At 35.6% G+C, this 18,671-nt stretch overlaps 1 protein-coding gene across 1 annotated transcript; it reads right to left on the bottom strand.

Moving 5' to 3' along the window:
• Positions 1 to 75: 75 nt before the first annotated feature.
• LOC128985558 (NADH dehydrogenase [ubiquinone] 1 alpha subcomplex subunit 9, mitochondrial) lies at positions 76 to 18,670 on the bottom strand. The gene is made up of 8 exons (XM_054405156.1): positions 18,547 to 18,670; positions 16,257 to 16,471; positions 10,007 to 10,087; positions 7,996 to 8,208; positions 4,215 to 4,348; positions 2,722 to 2,883; positions 1,060 to 1,246; positions 76 to 385 (listed from the first exon to the last, which is right to left on the bottom strand). Exons 1-8 carry the CDS (start codon positions 18,587 to 18,589, stop codon positions 212 to 214), a joined length of 1,209 nt encoding a protein of 402 aa, XP_054261131.1. The 5' UTR covers positions 18,590 to 18,670; the 3' UTR covers positions 76 to 211.
• Position 18,671: the final 1 nt, after the last annotated feature.

The following is an 18,671-nucleotide window of genomic DNA, read 5'->3' as shown; positions in this document are numbered from 1 at the left end:
AAAGTAATGACTTTTACTTGAAAAACAAGGAGACCAAATTATTGTGATGTGACGGGGGAAAAAAACTTGTAACTATTAAACTTAACCATTTATTAAACAAATTAAACAAAATTAATTTAAAGTTTAAGGTAGCAAGGAAATGTCCGACACAGACCAAACGTACAACTTGAGTTTATTTAGCAGTGATACTGATATTTACAATAGCTAAGCTCTACACTGTAGGCGGGGGTACGGGAGTCTCAAATTCGCCGGGTTGTTCCTCGTAGTAGTTGAACGCCCTGTACATCTGCAGCTCCCACGGCACCTGGTCCTCTATGTGGGTCAAGGTCACTCCAAGGTCTTCCAGGGTTGGCACTCCTGGGATCACTTTGTCACTCACACATTCCTGCCACACATACAGTGTCATTATGAATAGTGATGGACATAACTTTACTGAAGTGAATATTAATTAGTTACAGCTAAGTTTCTTTCCTATATCACCTCTGAGTAAGAAACAGACTAGGGCAATTTTATTCAGTTATGATTTGCGACAGTTAAACAGATCTCGAATATTGTGTTATTATTAATGTGTATGGTTCAGTGGTCTCGAATATCTTATCATCGGTTATTCAACATTTCACTTCCCTTGACCCTAACAACTGTGGATTACCAAGTACCATGAAATCACATGCTTTTTGATGCTCATTTTCCTGTCACTTGTAATGATACTATAAGAACATAAAATGTTAAAAAGTTGGTTGTTTCAGTGTAAGAAATTTGAAACAAACCTTGCTGCAAGTGGTTTAGGTTTGATAATTGAGACTTTATGATAGAGATAGAAACTGTACCAATATTTTAAAAATTTGTATTTTCACGAGGCCTTTCCCCAGCTATGCATCATTCGACACATAACAAAAACTGTAGCTGGCGAAAGGACTCATAAAAATAAAAATTTCAAACATATTGGTGCATTTATTATTTTTAATTAGTATTGAAACCAATGATAAAAGTTTTTCTTGGAAATTGAGAATTTACTGTAGTTATGTTCCAAATAAAGATGCATTTTGGCTTCAAACTCACCCGTTCAATCTGGTCCCAGCCCATGTTGGCGATGGGTGTCCCAGGAATCAGGGTTGTGAACTGGACCTTCATTTGGAAGATGGGGTCGAATCTCATGTCATAGCGCCAGTATTCCCAGGACTTCCATGTCTTGCGCATGACAGTGTGGAAGTAGTCCACCAGGTCAGACAGCTTGTACCTCTTGGGCCTATCGTCACACGATTTGATCGTAAAAAAACATTTCATGAAACTTCCGTTGTGTGTGGGAATCAGAACATAAAAACAAACACAATCGAATAGATAACTTAGAGGATAAAAAAATCATTTGCCTAATGAGCTAAAAACAATGGTAGAAATCAGTAAACTTGTGAATATAAATATCATAATTTAAAATTAAAACACAGAAAAGCTCCACTGACATAGTAAAATGTGTGAGCGATTGATCAAACATGGTCGTCTTTCAGGATTGGATAGGCCTTCACGTTACAGGTTTGGGATTCTACTGTACTTTCAGATTGTCTATGTCAAAAACGTTTGTATACCTGGCATTACTCAGACGATAAATCTTCAAACTCAAATCTTCATTTGAAAAAAAGAAATAATATTTCAAGAGGTTATCACTAAGACAAAGATATCATTGTCATCATGGAAAATTACATGGTCAGCACGATAACCATAATGGAAATTATACAGGGTGTCCACAGAAAATATGTCACTAATTTCCATGACTATTTATTTACCATTGATTTCCATGACCCACGAACTTTACTCAAAAATTATAATATAACATACAAACAAGAATAATACTGCCTGGACAAGTTGTTTCACAAAAAATACTGAAATATGTATTAACAGATGACAAAGGAGTACAATTAATGAACTAATACAAACTCAAAATTCATAAACAATAAATTAAATTGTCGTACATTTGTGAAAAATCCATGACTATCCCTGACTTTTCTAGAATGTGGAGACCTGTTATTATAGTCACAACAGTTGTCTTCCTTACAACATCTGGTGATAACAAACCTACTATAGGTTGGCCGGTTAGAAAGCGTCCTCCTCGTAGCATTGGTGCGAGAGAGAGATACAGAGCTGTGGGAGTGAGACAGACTATGGCTCTTCCCCTACTCCGCTGCTGCCCCACCCCCAACCTTCCCGATCACACAGCTAATCAAATTAAATTATACAGCTGATCAAAATGTATACAATTACGTTCTTCATAACTTGAGAAAAATAGTTCCTGCAAAAAATATTGTATAGCCTAAATCGCATCAATATTTGAGCACATGAAATGTTATTATATCATTGTGTAAGCAGTTCCATTTGGTAACACAGGATTCCAACTCCCACGACACCGGGCGGCACCTTGTTGGTGTCGTGTCGTGCAGCGTGAAAACGGCCATTGGCGGAGAGGGGGAACATACCCTCCCTCGCCGTTACCTCCCCTACATGCGCTAAAAATTTTGCGTAGGTCGTTTTCTAACTGGCCGACCTATATAACAACTTTCTCTCTTAAAGGTTCTCAGTGACACATTTGCCTGTCATTACATGTTTCCCTTTGGACTTGGAGGGTTAGATCAGGTACCTTGTAAAACAATCACAGGCGGTTTTGAAAAGCAGTTACTCAATCTAATACTCAATGAAAAAAGTAATTTTACTTCTTTATTTATTATTTGTTACCCGATAGCCAGATAAGTTTGTCCGTTGGCTTCTCGCTCCTTGACTGCGGCCACAATGCCAGCTGCGACATCAGATACAAACACTGGCTGCTTGATGGTGTGTTCTCCTTTCTTCCACAGAGGCATGAAGTGGTACTGGTGTCGCCACGTGTGAGCGAATGTCCTGCACAAAAATGCATTTCCTCAAACAAATTAGTCTGCAATTCACTATGTTGCAAAAAATAATCAGATTGATTATAGACTTAAAAGGAAATAATCGCTACAAACATTATTGTTTATTGTTATTATTGTGTTCATAGATGGATTCAAAAATGTTGTAATAGTACAGTAGACTCTCACAAATCCGGCAGATATAGGACTGTAATACTGCCGGATTAGTGAAAATGACGGATTACTGGAATGTTATCAGTTTTAAACACTTAAAAATTAAAACTCGTCTCCGAAGATCGCATGATCGGAAACCGCTATAGCCGCGATCGGGCATGACGACGATGACGTTTCCGTAATCTTGGGAGACGATGATAACGTCTACACAGCCGCGGGAGATAATCATTATTTTGCCACTATTGTTCATGACGACGATGACGTTTCCGTGACCACTGGAAGCGATGATAACGTCTACACGTCCGCGGGAGATGTTCTTGATTTTGCCGCGATCGCGCAAGTTGACGATGACGTTTCCGTGACTGCGGGAGTAGACAATAAAGTTTGAAACACGGCCGCAGGAGATAATAAAATCTTTGCTGCGACAGCGGAAGACAACGATAATGTCTACATGACCGCGGGAGATGTTCATAATTTTGCCGTGATCGCGCAAGACGATGACGATTACGTTTCCGTGACCGCGGGAGGCGATAATAACGTCTATACGTCCGCGGGAATGTTCATGATTTTGCCGCGATCGTGCATGACGACGATGACGTTTCCATGACCGCGGGAGTTGATGATAACGCCAACACGGCCGCGGGAGATAATCATGATTTTGCCACGGTCGTTCATGACGACGATGACGTTTCCGTAACCGCGGGAGTAGACGATCGTGGTTACAATACACGGCTGCAGGAGATGATAAAATCTTTGCTGCGACCGCGGGAGACAACGATAATGTCTACATGACGGCAGGGATGATTTTGAAGCCATCGCGCAAGACGACGATGACGTTTCCGTGACCACGGGAGTAGACAATAATGTTTACACGGCCACGGGAGATGTTCACGATTTTGCCTCGATCGTATATGGCGACGATGATGTTTCCATGACCGCGGGAGGCGATTATACGTCCGTAGGAGATGTTCATGGTTTTGCCGCGATCGCGCATGACGACGATGACTTTTCCGTGACCGCGGGAGATAATCAGAATTTTGCCGCGATCGCAGAAGACCTCCCGTCAAAAGACGCCGGATTACTGGAGTGCCGGAGTGGTGCAGTGCCGGATTAGAGAGGGTCTACTGTATTACCAACCTACAACCAAGTAAACCAAGTAGCTTTACCTACCTTAGAAACCTGTCTTCAGAGCCGTAAATGTCGGATGGTTTGAAGATAATAGCTTCAGGAAACATTTGTTTTACTGCTTGTTCTCCTTCCCATTTTGTTTGGAGGTATTTGGACCCTCCTTTCACCCAGGCAACCTGTGAAGAGTGATTGAGAGTGATAAGCATTTAGTTCCATCAAACCTAATATTTACTAAACAATAATATAACCAATTCTCATGTACGAACCTGAAACATGGGCTCTAGACTGGGTCCTGAACAAAAGCTACTAACATATGAAAATTAAGTACCTAGAAAACTCTTTGGACCTGCAAAAGAAAATGGAGTAGGCCTATAGACAATCAAGCATAATAGGGAAACAAGGCATATATTCCAAGCAGACGACATGGCTGCTGAGGATAAAAGCGGACATTTGAGACGGAATAGATACGTAATAGTAATAAGATAGATAGTGCTATGAAGAAAATATCAAATGTAGGGAAAATCCAGATGGAAGAAGACTTCTTGGATTCCGAAATATAGACAGAAATTTGCGCACAGAAAAGTAGCTAAATGCATGAACATTGTCAGGGCACAAAAAGACACACATGATCGGGGGTAGAGCCTTCTAAGGTGAGGCCAAATCATGTTCTTTGGTATCAAGGACCAGGCCAAACCAAGTAAAATAAATAATAAAAATAACACATCTTAAGGAAATCTATAAACTGTAACTTAATACCAAAAGGGGTTTCTCTGTACTGTAACATCCTTTTTTTAGCCTTCCTACTGAACTGATTTTTAAGATAGAAGGGCCAGTTTAAAGCTTATATCTAGCGATGGTAAAAAAGATTTTGAAAGTAAATTGTAATTTAACAGCTCATCCTCCAATTGAATCTTTAACATTTGGCCCTAATTGGGTAGAATAAATGATATTAAAATAATGTAATACCGGTAATAAATTCACAAATTAAGAGTCATTTTTGTAATAATTTTCAAAACAAGTATTTGCCAGCACTCAACAAAATCTACACAGTTCATCTTAAATAAGTGCTAGTATTGTAAATACTAAATATAATTATTTAGTTATAAGTATTTGCCAAGTTAAACAGTCCCTAATGGCTATTTACAGTCGGGACCACGAGAGGGAGGAGCCTATTTACCACGTGACTTCGAAGGAGCCAATGAGGACAGTGCGGTTTTGCCAAATCTTATATTACCAGCTGATTTGAAAATATTGTTTAGTATTTTAATTAGTGTCGTCAACGGGCGATATGGCAACTTCGCAATAGCCTTGTCTTGTGATTGGCTGCAGCTAACTGCAGACTCTCAAGGTCCCGACTGTAGTCAACTTAATTAATGAGGAGTTTGTTTGTAAACACAGTGCTAATGACATTAGTGATAAGTTTGAGCAGATCCCAATTTGTTATCTGAGTGAAAATTTAAAAACGTACGTTTTCAGGAAAAGCACTTTGCAAATTTTTTTCCCCTTTTTTCAAAACTTTTATTATTTTTTTATTTTATTAACATTTGAAGTTTTATAAAATGTCCATGGTAACGCAATATCTTTGGTAGTTTTTTTTTTAAAGAGCATCTTTAGTGGAAAAACACAAAATTCTGTCACGACCATAACGGACGTTTAAATGAATATTAAAAATAGTTAATATTATTTTTATAACTATGTTTTGCTATAAACTAATTTACTTTTATGACCATTATACAATAAAAAGGTCACTGAGCTTTTGGTATATTTGGTCTTTCTAGAAAAAAAGAAAAAAACTCGAAAAATTGAAAAAAGCCAATAAAATCTTTTTAAGTTTGTATAACTCCGAAAAAACTTACCAGAGACCCGAAAAATCGTTATGTTTGTATAGAGGTGTGCTTCTTTTGTGTATAAAACATTAAAATATGACGATATTTTAATTTTTGAATTTTTTATGATAGAAATCATAAACGTGATGGTCAGGGACAAGCGGTACGGTCGTGAATTGTCTGGATTAATCTAAATCTTTCTAAACAATCCTTCAATTATACTGTTAGATATAATAAAATTATGTGTTTCAATTGAACTAAACTGTTCAATTTACAATTATATTAAAGTTATTGTCACGACCAAACACACTATAATCCATAAGGCTGGATTGGTCGTGAAAAAAAACCGCGATGGTCGTGAAACTTTGGTCGTGAAATTACGTGTTATTTGGCTCTGTTCTGGCGGTAGCCCTGCACCTCATGTTCGAGGATACAAAGTGGACTTCTAGGTTAATCTAGCAATTGAAATATCTTATAAACAAAAAATAACACCATGTCTACTTCATTGAATGACTACGTACGGTCATGGACACACCAAAATTACAAAAAACACAATCTTTCCTTTATTAATCTTGTAATTCCTCCTTTCAACTCGAAACGACCGGCAATACAATCTTGACGTACGCCCCGAACTAGTCTCTAAAACCAACTGACTCCATCGACGCCAGGCTTGCCACTGTCGTGCCCCAAAGTTGAAAATTTTTCCCAAATGGTCGTGACGCCAAATCGAGGGACAGACTTATTTTGTCATGGTAGTCAGTTTGCAATGACAATAAAATTATAATATGCTCCTTTTTTGTAAGTTTAATAACCATTGATGACATAAAAATATGGCTTTATATATTTCGGCATGAATAATTATTCTAAAAATAGTGTGAAAGTTGGAAAATGTACCCTAGGGACACGTCATGGTCGTGAATTTCGAGACTTTAAAAATACGAAAAAAATACCTAGAACCTATTTAAAACCAAATAAATGTGTGTAACATGTTGCCCCCGTCCCAAAAAATATTAAAACACATATTAATAAACTACAAATCCAGTATCTACGAAGTAAAAGGCCAGGGACATGAAAACGTACGTTTTTAAATTTTCACTCATCTACAGTCCAGAGGTCAAACCTGCTTATTTCTGATCCCTCCTTATCTGTGTCACTACTGAATATACCTGTTCTTCCAGGAAATATTTTTGCTAAAATCCTTTATTTTTTATTGTGTGGATCAAATCTTTTCAAATGACTCACATACATTTAAGCACATTAAAAAATACTATAATTTGGTACAAAACACTACTTTAATAGTTAAAAAAAAACCCACTAAAACTTCACGAAAACTGAAGAGCACATCAACACCAGCTTTCCCAGTCGCAGAGTCTCCCCTCTACTAGACTAAGGAGGTGGGTAGGACTATCTTGGAAAGCAAGAGAGCCAGAGGAGAGGAGACATTAGATGAGTGGCAAATTGGCTGGGAGCAGATTTAGAAAGAGAGGGAAACGTTCGGATATATGCCAAACATCAGAATGAGACTAGAACAAGATTGGGAGATGGGCCATAATTGGCCAATATTGAACGCAGTTTGTTACAGGACATGGAAAATTTCAAGTCGAATTTGTGGAAATTTAACTTGCTGGAAGAGGACTGCAGCTGCGGAAAAATAGAGAACTCGAGTCACTTAGAGATGAATTGTACTTCAGGAGGCAAATAGGAGAGAACAGGAAGAAGTCTTGGATAGGAAAGGTCTAGAGATGAGAGAATAAAATTTGATGAGAGGCAAGGAAACAATTGAGACGTTTATGAAAGAAGCTAGGGAAATAGGATTCATATAGACATAAACGTCTTCTGAAGGGTTTTTAAATTTGAAAATATAAAATTTTTACCAAGTTTGAACAGTTATCATACAGTATCACTAAACATGTTATTTAGCTTATATTAGTTTTCAAATTATGGTACAGTACTGATTATTCCTATAATATATAAGTTACACCTTCCTATTCTTTTACCTCTGGCTTCTCAGCAGCATTTAAGTGAGAGACATGGATGAATTTGTCAACACCGCTCTCTTTGGCAATCCTTGCAATTCTTTGTGGGATTTTGACGTTGACGTCGTGGAACGTGAAGTTTTTGGTCTCCCAATCTCGTCCAATTAGATTAATGACGACGTTAGAGTACTTCATAGCTTTGTAGAGTGACTCTTCATCGTTAGCATGAAATGGCTGTTGGTACAAGAATAAATATTAATGTTAGGAAAAGAGGTGTTAATGAATGTACACCACCTAAAAAGGTAAGATATTATTGATACTTTGCACATACAAAGGAAAAAAGATAATATTGAAACCCAGTATTAGGCACTAGAGTTGGATGATTTGTATATGAACAGAAATAGCGAAATAGCGAAGTACAACTTCGCTACAACTAGTTTTGTTTGTAGTTCAAAACAATTTTTTAGAACATAAATTGATTGTTATTTTAGTTAAATACCCCCGCCGCAGCAAACCTGCAGACTTAGCGAATTTCCATTTGCCTGATTGGATTTAAACTAAATTGTCTTCTTAAAAATATCACATTTATTCCCTATTTAAACAGAATTAGTTTAATGAGTACTTAGGTTTGCTGCAACAGGGAGGGTAAAAGTTTTTTTTATGTAAAATGTTAAAAGGTGCTGTGGTTTAGTAGGAAGAAATTATTGTATTTTCCAAATTTGATCAAAATATGTTCATAAACAAGCAAACTTCAACAGTTGACTTATTCTCCATAAGAATAACATGAAAATTTTAAAATTACAATTTTTTTGAATTTTCTCCGTAACAATTAGGCGCATAATAACGCTTCAATATACTAAATTATTTGTTTTTTTATGCTCTACAAAATGGTTTAACAAGAAATTGTAAAATTTTCTGTTTTTAGGGTCAAAAATGGGAAAAACCTATTTTTACCCCATAAAACCCCCCCATAAACCCCCGTTCCCATAGTCCGATCATGCTGGTTCGCGAACTCATTCAAGTTTATCCCGCCTTACACCTTCAAACCAAATTTTATCAAAATCCGACAAAAATTATTCAAGTTATCGTGCGGATGGACATATATATATATATATATATATATATATATATATAGATAAATAAAAATTTGAACGAATGGTGTTTTTGGCCTCTGGGGACATCAAAATGAAAAAGTAAATCGGTCCCGGGCTTAGGTCTTACCATGAGACCTACGGTAATAGCTACTTCCCTATAGGGAAATTCGCTAAAATGTGTTAAGATTTTTACCCCATAAAACCACCAATTGCTTAACTTAGTTTTACACTTTTGAACCAAATTTCATCAAAATCGGATCATTTTAACTGTTAAGAGGCTAACGGACACACATATATATACACATACAATAGATATGAATGTATATTATTGATTTGAACGGATTGTGTTTAGGCCTTTAAGGACCTGAAAACAAAAGAGTTAACTTTGGTCTGGGGCTAGGTCTGACCAGACCATGAGACCTATTGTAATAGCTTATTAGTCCTATAGATATTCACAATAGCCCTATATAAGAAATGTGATAAAAGCATAAGATTTAAATTCGGGAAAGACCTAGTTTTGAAATGTTTACTAACCTATATTTAAATGGGGCAGAATTGTATGACGATGGAATTTCATTTGTAAAAACTTAAAAGATATTATAAGAGTTTAAATGTGTATGGCAATAACATGGAAGAATTAAGAGAAGATGTAGTTTTAAAAGATATCCTATTATTCTAACAGTGTATTGACACAGCTATTTATAAAATAACTGACTGGAGGTTCTTTCTAAACGGCCATTGAAACTGAAGAATAAGTCAATGCTAGTGTAAAATGCTAACAGATGAGTCCTGGTTAAAATTACTGACGATTTCAATAACTTAATTAAAGCTACTCTTATTTTCCTATTAAGAGGTTACTTGTATTGCCTTTTTAACCATATCAATTATCAACACTATGCATGTGTAGGGATGAAATATAAAGGTGTAATAAGATTTACCTGAAAGAGAACCTGTCCCAGATCTCCGGTGAGCCTGAGCCTCAGAATATCATACTGATCTCCTCTGTAAGGGATGATGATCTAGAACAATATTCATGGTCTTAAAAGTCTTACTACATTACTGGTGCTTAGAAAACTATAAAACTAACTTAAATACTCTATAAATTGTTATTTATTTATTTTTTTTAAACTAAATTAATTGCATGCATTTAATTTCTCTGAATTTGCAAAATACACTAGCAAATAATTGTCAGTATGTAATCCAAATTAAGCCTCGTTCACACGGTGCGAGTTTACAAGCTACTCACCAGCATGTAAGAAGCCGGCGAGTTAGCGAGTGTGCTTGTATTCGTTCACACAGTGATTGTCCACTCGCCAACCCGCAGATGTGTAGAAAGACGTCGGCGAGTCAGCGAGTGCGCTTGTAGTTGTTCACACGATGCTTTTTCCACTCGCTCAGTAGCTGGCTTGAACCAAATCCTCCGACATCTTTGAATAACATGCGCACAAACACAAGCAACTGTGTTCACACTGGGCTACTATACACGCCTACTCGCTCAAAAGCTGGTGAGTTGGCGTGGAAAGTAGCGGCAGCGTCAACTTTTTCCAGAGCTTTTTTACAAGCAGCTTTTGAGCGAGTACGTCGTTCACACTGAGCTATTTTACTAGCTGCGTGTAAAAAAGCCGGCGTTTAGCTTGTAAACTCGCCCCGTGTTTAGAGACATCAAATGAGCAATTGTTTAAAATTATTACCTAAATAATAACCTAACTAAGAATCTTTAATCAACCTAAAAATAAAGAGACCTATTGGTCAAGATTGTAGTACAAAACATAAAAATTGTTTGTTCTATGAGTGAGAACAGGAGCATGCATGGTAATCAATCAAATAGACTTTTTCATAAACAAGGCCTAGGCATATTTTATACATATTTTCACTTATATTTTGGTTTCGGCAGACCTTTGTGCAATCACGATCTCATAATGTGATCATGACCAACACTCCGTAACCTAACCGCAGGATAATTGTCTTCAAAGAACTACATAAGACAGATTAACAAAACTGTAATATTTAAAAACCCATTGTTAGTAGATTGTAAAGGTTGTGCTAATGAAATATACGTGTAGTTGATTGTGTAATTAGAACTCCTATCCTTTAAACCATACCTCTATAATATATTGGAGAGAAAGGGCTAATTGCCAGAGAATAGGTGTGAGTCTATGAAAAACTATGAAACTTTGAAACTATGAAAAACTATGAAACTATGAAAAACTCACACCTATTCTAATATATATTGATCATTTTAAATTGTAGTTTGAATTGTACAAGACTTTAAATGTGTATTGGAAGAGTTATGATTGTTTTATGTGTATTTTTTTTACTATTAGCGACTAATACAGTGGAGTCCCCATAATCCGAACTTTGGTAATACAAAAGTCCGCTTAATCCAAAACTAAACTTTTAAATTTTTAAATTTTTTTTAAAAACTAATTTTAATTTTTTAATTTTATTTTGTTTACCCAGCACGTGCTGTTACTTATCGGGGAAAGTCAAAACTGCGTTGTGTGACAACATTAATGCAGTTTATTGTAGACACAAAAAGTGATGACCAAGTACGTGCTGCCACCCATATGGAAAAAGCCGAAACTGTAGTAACGACAGTTAGTTGTACCTCATCGAAGTATTATAGCTGTCGGGCGAGATAGACTTGTTGTATGGTGTTTCAAACATTTCGCCATTTTTTAGTAAACATTTTTCATTTTCGTCCTGGGTTCCAATCTCGCCTTCGGGACTATAAATTAGGTATATATACCATAAATTAGGGTTTACTATTGTTTCACACAGCCATTGATCAATGATAAACAAAGACTTCTGATTTGAAATAAGACTTTGGTTATGGTGAATTAGTTATAGTGTTTCTTTTATCTTCAAGGAAAAAGAAGATTGCTCTGCGAGAGAACGGAGACAAACTTATGGAGTGGCACAATTTGAGTTTGACACCGATCCAAACTTATACTGAAGCTCTAGAATTACTTTTGACTGGTGATACAAATAGGTGAGCTTGAGTTTGAATTTGATTATTTTGTAGATCAAACACTAAGGCTGAAAAATTTTCCCAAATCTGAAAATTGTGTGGGGAACCAGGAAGTACAAAAGTATGAATGTTATGATGAAGTAAGTATGAGGTTAGCCAGTGGGAAATTTTTCAAGTACCTATATTGTTCTGAAAAAGGCTTCCAGTGCAAACAAATTTAAGACTAAACACTGTTAAATACACTTTTACTGATTATATGCTTTGAAGTGGCAAGAAATTAACCTTCCTTTTTGTCCAATATAAAATTTAGAGCAATCTTTGCAGTTGATTGGGTATATTCCTGATTTTTCATATTTGTTCATTGGTTGCCGATTATTGTTGGGCATTTTTTGTTTTATTCTAAAGGAGTTTTTTCTTGTTGTAACTAATTTTGAATTTTGACTTGTCAAATGTTTTTCGTAATGGTTTATCAATCAAAGTAACCAATGTAAGTAAGTAATGGGAGACATATAAAGTATTTTTTCTGTTTTTCTTTTTGTTTTTTTATAAATATTTATACATATAGATTTACTGTATATAAATATGTCCGTGAATGTGATAGCTTGAGGAATATTTTGTTAGATTTTTATCAAATTTGGTTTGAAGATGTAGGGCAGTATAAACTTGAATAAGTTTGCGAACCCCCAAAACATAAAACTTCCCAACTTCTCTAGATCATTTTAAAGAGCTTGAAAACAAATAATTTAGTGCTGTATATAGTGTTTTTGTACAGTTGTTGGTTACGGAAATAATAAAAAATCTTAATTTTAAAATTCCCATGTTATTCAATTTCATGGAGAATAAGTAAACTGTTATAGTTTGCTTGTTTATGGATTTACTTTGATCAGACTTGGCAAATTGATTTATTTTATACTAAGATATTGATATTTTTAAATGAAACCCCCACTTCATTACCCTCCCTGTGGCAGCAAACCTAGGTACTTGTTTAACCTAATGTTATTTAATAGATTTAATTGAAAATCCAATCAGGCATATGGATATTTGCTTAGTCTGCAGGTTTGCTGTGGCGGGAGTATATTAATGTTTTGCACAAAAGTTGTTTATTTTAACCCTCCGAGTGTTATTTGTCGATGCTTCGACACATAACATACTTTGTGTAGTGTTTTGTGTCGATGCATCGACTCACAAACACTGTTTACGGCGAAGGCTCTATGACTGACAAAATCGGATTGAACTGGATCGAGTTAGGTATCGTTTTATTTGACAGATTCAGAGCTTTCTCCGGAGGTCTGTCTCTAAGTGCTTTTCATTTTAGTTCCGAAAATATTGTAGCAGACAGCTGACGTGCGTATTTGTAAACAGCTTGGTTAACCTCGCACCGATGACTGATGTGTTTTATTACGTTTATCATTGTTTTAGCATTAAAAATCAAAAGTAGTGATATAAGTGGTGCATTATAAGAAGATTTAAGTGATTTTGAAGGGCTGGTTGATGATCCTGAAGAAGTAGGTAGTGATATTGATGTAAATTATCAGCCAGATTCCTAGCTATTGTTAGGGTATGCATTCTTAGCTAAACGCTATGTACTGAAATCTGTTTTTTGCCCATAACTTATTTATTTGCAAATCTACTTCCTTATATTATTATATATTTGTAATCCTCATAAAATTTAGAACAAAGTGGCTATTTTCAAATATTTATAGGCCTATAATTTATACAATTTCATTGAGCGCAAACTTTTTTTTTTTTGAAGATTTTCCAAAATATTTTTTTTTTACCTAAAAAAATTTTTTGAAACAAATGTTCCTTATGTTTTATGTGTAATATTGAAGCCCATGATTTTCCAAACAAAATGGTATATAGAACAGTATAATTAACATTGTTTTCAAGCTTCTCAGATCCGTTTTAATAAAACCTTGCAAATGAGCAAAAAATAGGCAGACATTAAGGCCAAAACAAGGGACACTTGGAGGGTTAAATTGTTTCCCAAATACCAAGTAATAATCGGCTATTTACTACAATGCACCATCTCATACAGTAGTTCTTTTTGGCTTTAAATTTAGTTGATTTAGCCATTTAGCCTATAAAAACTTTATTATTTAGATTAAAGCAGTCCCTAACCTTTGTGGATAAACCAGAATCGCGGATAAATGAATACCGGATATTGGATAATTTTAGTGCTGTACTACAATTCTGTCATCTTATAGACTGTGACTGTTGTGAGATAGTTGGTTGTGATGTGCATGTTGCAGTATTAAAATCAAATATGTCTTGTTTTCATTTTATTTTTTATTTTTTAAGATTTTCATAACTATTTAAGTTCCTGTAAGCTTTTGTTATTTTGTACACTCTTTTTGTATCGACCTTTGTAATAAATTATTAGTTATTGCACTTTAGTTTTTGTTTTATTATAGTTTTATTGTTATTTATTAACCATTTTAAAACTTTTAATTGAATAATTAATTGAATAATAGTAATAAGATCCATACAGATCTATAACATGCATGTATCCAATTTTTGTTCAATAAACAAATTGATTAATTGATAATCTTGTCTCGATCTCGTCTCGATTTATGATGAGAAAATAGAATTTCATCTCAAACTTAAAATCCAGTCTCGTCCAACCCTATTAAAAAGTTATGTATACTTTGGACAAATGTGCCATGTAGCAATCTTATTTTTTTATTAGAACAACTTTGGAAATTGAGAGAAGAATTGTGATATCTGATATCGAACCAGAGTTGTCAAAATGTAACAGAAGAACTTTATAGTATTTTCAGAATCATCCTTTTTACATTTAGAAAAAAAGAGTGATTGTGAGAATGAAGACTATTTTAATTAAACCGAGGAGAATATCACAAAAATAAGCTGTACGCAATAGAGTTTTGCTCCTAAAATAAATTAAATATATGTTAGCATAGATAAATGGCATCTGGGTCTGGTAAAGATCTCACTTAGAATCAAACCAGAGACTTGAAGATTAAAGGCTAGCAATAATGTTTTTGAGCTATTAAATGCCAGTTTGAGTAGGAAATTATTATTAATCATGAAAAAAGTGAGATTATTAAATATTGTCATTTATCCTCTAGCCAAACTATAACAATAAATTAAGTATCCATAGAGACGGCTCATTTTCATTATTTCAGTGAGAATTGCCAACACAAGCTAATTTCTTTTACTAATTCTATTCTCTTTTCCATACGTAAGTAATTACAATGACTCATGTACTTTCTATTGCGGTAGGTGTAGGTGTTGGGTTGGCAGTTAGTTGGCTGTTGGACCAAGTCTTGGGACCTCCTCCTCCTCCTGCTGCTGCTCCTCCTGTGTTAGGTGGGGCAGTAGCGTTTCACGGCCACCCTCCCCCTCAAGCAGCCGGGGGGTAAAAGAGCAGGGACAAGTGCGGGGGTATGGCAACGTAAAACAAGAACAAGAACCGAAAGAAATACCCAGTAAGGGTAAATACCCCCGCCGCAGCAAACCTGCAGACTATTTAACAAGCCATGCCTTAAAGCTACCTGTAAAATGAGCATAAAATTGGTGAGCCGCTAGATGATCTATGGAGTCATTACTTGGAACTGTAGAGGATCGAGAAAAAGCTGAATATAAGAAACAAGAGGCTGCTGAACAACGATTGAAACAGATCACAAATGGAGGATTGATAAGATAAAGGAGGATTGACATCTTGATCAAGGACTTGAATCTAACCATTGAAAAAAACCATAATTTGTCAAGATAAATTAAACCAAGGAGACGGACAATGAATTTTGCAAGACTTGTAATGACGACAATTGAACGACATGGAAAGAGAGATACAAACAAGGAAAATCCAAACCTGCTCAGTCTGTGAACGTGAGACCTACACCAACACTCCAGCTAATATGAAGGGACTCTAAACATGTTTAATGAAAATAAACGTTGATACATTGTTCCTTTAAAATGTGTTTTTATTGTACATAGTATTTAGACCCAAGCAACAACAGGTTCTCTGCTAGTTTGTAATAACATTGAAAATAGTTATTGGCACATTCAATAGGTAATCTTTTTTACTCAAATAGTGGTCAATACATTAGCAGAAAAAAATATAAATAGTCTCGACTCATAATGTTAAGGTGGACAGTATTTGATGGTTAGTCAAAAAAAGAAGGCTAAACCTAACTATCCCATCCTACATAGAGTGGGTATAACTACCATCACAGGTATGGTAATTATGATATTACCTGGCTTCCTATTTTTCCCAATTTATTGCAGACATAACGCCCCAAGAAACCTCCAGCTCCAAAAACAGTGGCGACAGTGCCACTGAAACTGCTCCGGCCCCCAGTTCCCTTCTTGAGAGCCGACAAACTTGGATTTTTGATTGGGTGAATGTCTGCATCTGTACTATAGGAGGCATTCTGTATTCCAGCTGCAAATGCAGGCAATGCACTGCTTTCTGAAATCAAAACACAATAATATAGAGGCATATTGGTACTTTGGTATTATTCGGAGGCCCCCTTTGTACAGTGTGCTGCGGCGATTATCTTAGGTTGGATTATCATGAATGGAAAGAATATACATCCTAATTGACTTACTGTCCAAATTTGACATGATTACAATTAGTGGCCTTTGAGATCTGCCTCCCAGAAGCCAGCAATGTCGGCGAGGATTGAGTTGAATGCGTCTCCGCCTCTAGCTGCCTCACCAGATATAGGCGGTGTCACGTGATGCACGCAATCCGGTCAACAACCTCACCTTGGCATACTTGGAGGGGATTTGGCGGGAGAAAGTCTGATTCATCTGGTATTGTTTGATTTCATCTGGTATTGTTTGATTTAAAATGAAACGAGGTAAGTCCTACAAACATATTTATGATAACCCAACCTTACATAACCATCACAGTGCACTGTATAAGGGTGGGCTGCAGATAATATTACCAAAGTACGGGCATATTTGAAGCTAAAACAGGCTAAATTAACTAAGCCTAGGCCTAAATTAAGTTATATTTGCATATTTCTGGTTTGGAAAATTGTTTAATAAGTTAATATTTAAGTTATCTACCATTAAGTTATGCTTAAGTTATGTTCTTTTTATAGTGTGAAGTACAAGTATAACCCAGGCCCATTCCAGTCTACTGGTAAACTTAAATGGCTAATTTGACAAGGTAGGCCTATCAACATAAAGATTCAAATAATGTAAATGGATATGTTTAAAAGAGGTAACTTATGAGGGGGATTACAGCTAATTAAAGAATTAAGTTACTGTAGTTCTTTAAACAATTAGCGTATGCGTAATTTCTTTTTATTTTAACTTAATTAACTTAACTTACCGTACCGTAGGTTATTTTTATTGGTGGCCTGTCCACTGGTGCTATCTTATTGGCCTTTTTCGGTAATTCTGAGCAATTACTTGGTCAACCCCAATTTTTTTCATATTTTACTACGGTCATCAGGAGGTTCTCAGAAAGCAAGAAACATATAATTCAAGGCCCGCAAGGCCATCGTACAGGTTGCCGAGCGATAAGAAGGTTCAAAGTCCAAGCGATAACAGTGGCTTGCGGGAGACGCGCGGAAGGCCAGTTGTGACAGTACCGTTATGGCTATGGCTAGTTTACTGAGGTAATTAATAACCTAACTTAACCTAACCTAACTTATTATGTTTTTTTTTGTCTCAAATACATCTCTAAGGCCAATTGTAACAGTACCGTTACGTTGGGTTAGGTTAATTAATAACCTAACTTAACCTAACCTAACCTAACCTAACTAACCTAACCTAACCTTGCGGGGCTTGAATTATATGTTTCTTGCTTTCTGAGAACCTCCTGATGACCGTAGTAAAATACGAAAAAAATTGGGGTTGACCAAGTAATTGCTCAGAATTACCCCTTTTTCTTTTAAAGGAACGGTCTAAACCTATAGTTTAAAAACAACTAGCATACAGCCTAAATGTAGCCAATGTGAATGTGAATTAATATGAACTACCGGTAACATCAAGGGCCTACTTAACTTAAGTTTTTAATTTAACTTACTCTATATGAACGAATAAGTTATGGATTGTTTTAGACTAACTTAAGTTAAAAAAATTATCTGATTATTTGATATGGATGCTTACAGATTGCAATCTTTAAGTTGCTCCTTTTAGGAAGGAAATCCAGACTAGACAAAGCCTAGGTCTTGGAAGTTATTTCAAAAATAGTCTAGCCTATTTGTTAGGCCTAGCCAATGTAAATGGAATAAAAATAAATAGTTTTGAACCTAAAAACCAGATTAATAACGTTTTATAGAACTTAAAAAAAAATTATTTATGGTTACAATTGATATATACTCGAGTAAAGACTTATGCCAAGCATAGGCCTTACCAATAAAAAATTATAACTTAACCTATAATTTAATTAGGAGATAGATTAGGTCGACTCGAATAAAAGATTATAAATTGCTTGGAAAAGTGTTGAAGATAGCGTCACGAATAGCCTAGATTATACTTAGATCATCCAAGACTGAAAATATGAATTATTATAGGTAAATTACGCACTTGCAGCTTGAAATCCGCTCTGAAGTACCACAACCGCAGCCATTTTCTCCTTCCCCTTCACCCAAAGGCAAAACTTAGCAGACGACTGAAAAAAAATTCTAGCCAATAAACAGCTTAGATAATAA

Source organism: Macrosteles quadrilineatus, unplaced genomic scaffold (assembly GCF_028750875.1).
Source record: "Macrosteles quadrilineatus isolate MER2022 unplaced genomic scaffold, UCM_ALF_1.0 Scaffold_2__2_contigs__length_208266976, whole genome shotgun sequence".
In the NCBI taxonomy this organism is placed as follows: domain Eukaryota; kingdom Metazoa; phylum Arthropoda; class Insecta; order Hemiptera; family Cicadellidae; genus Macrosteles; species Macrosteles quadrilineatus.
Note: the sequence above shows the minus strand (reverse complement) of the source record. Positions and strands in the feature narration are given on the sequence as shown.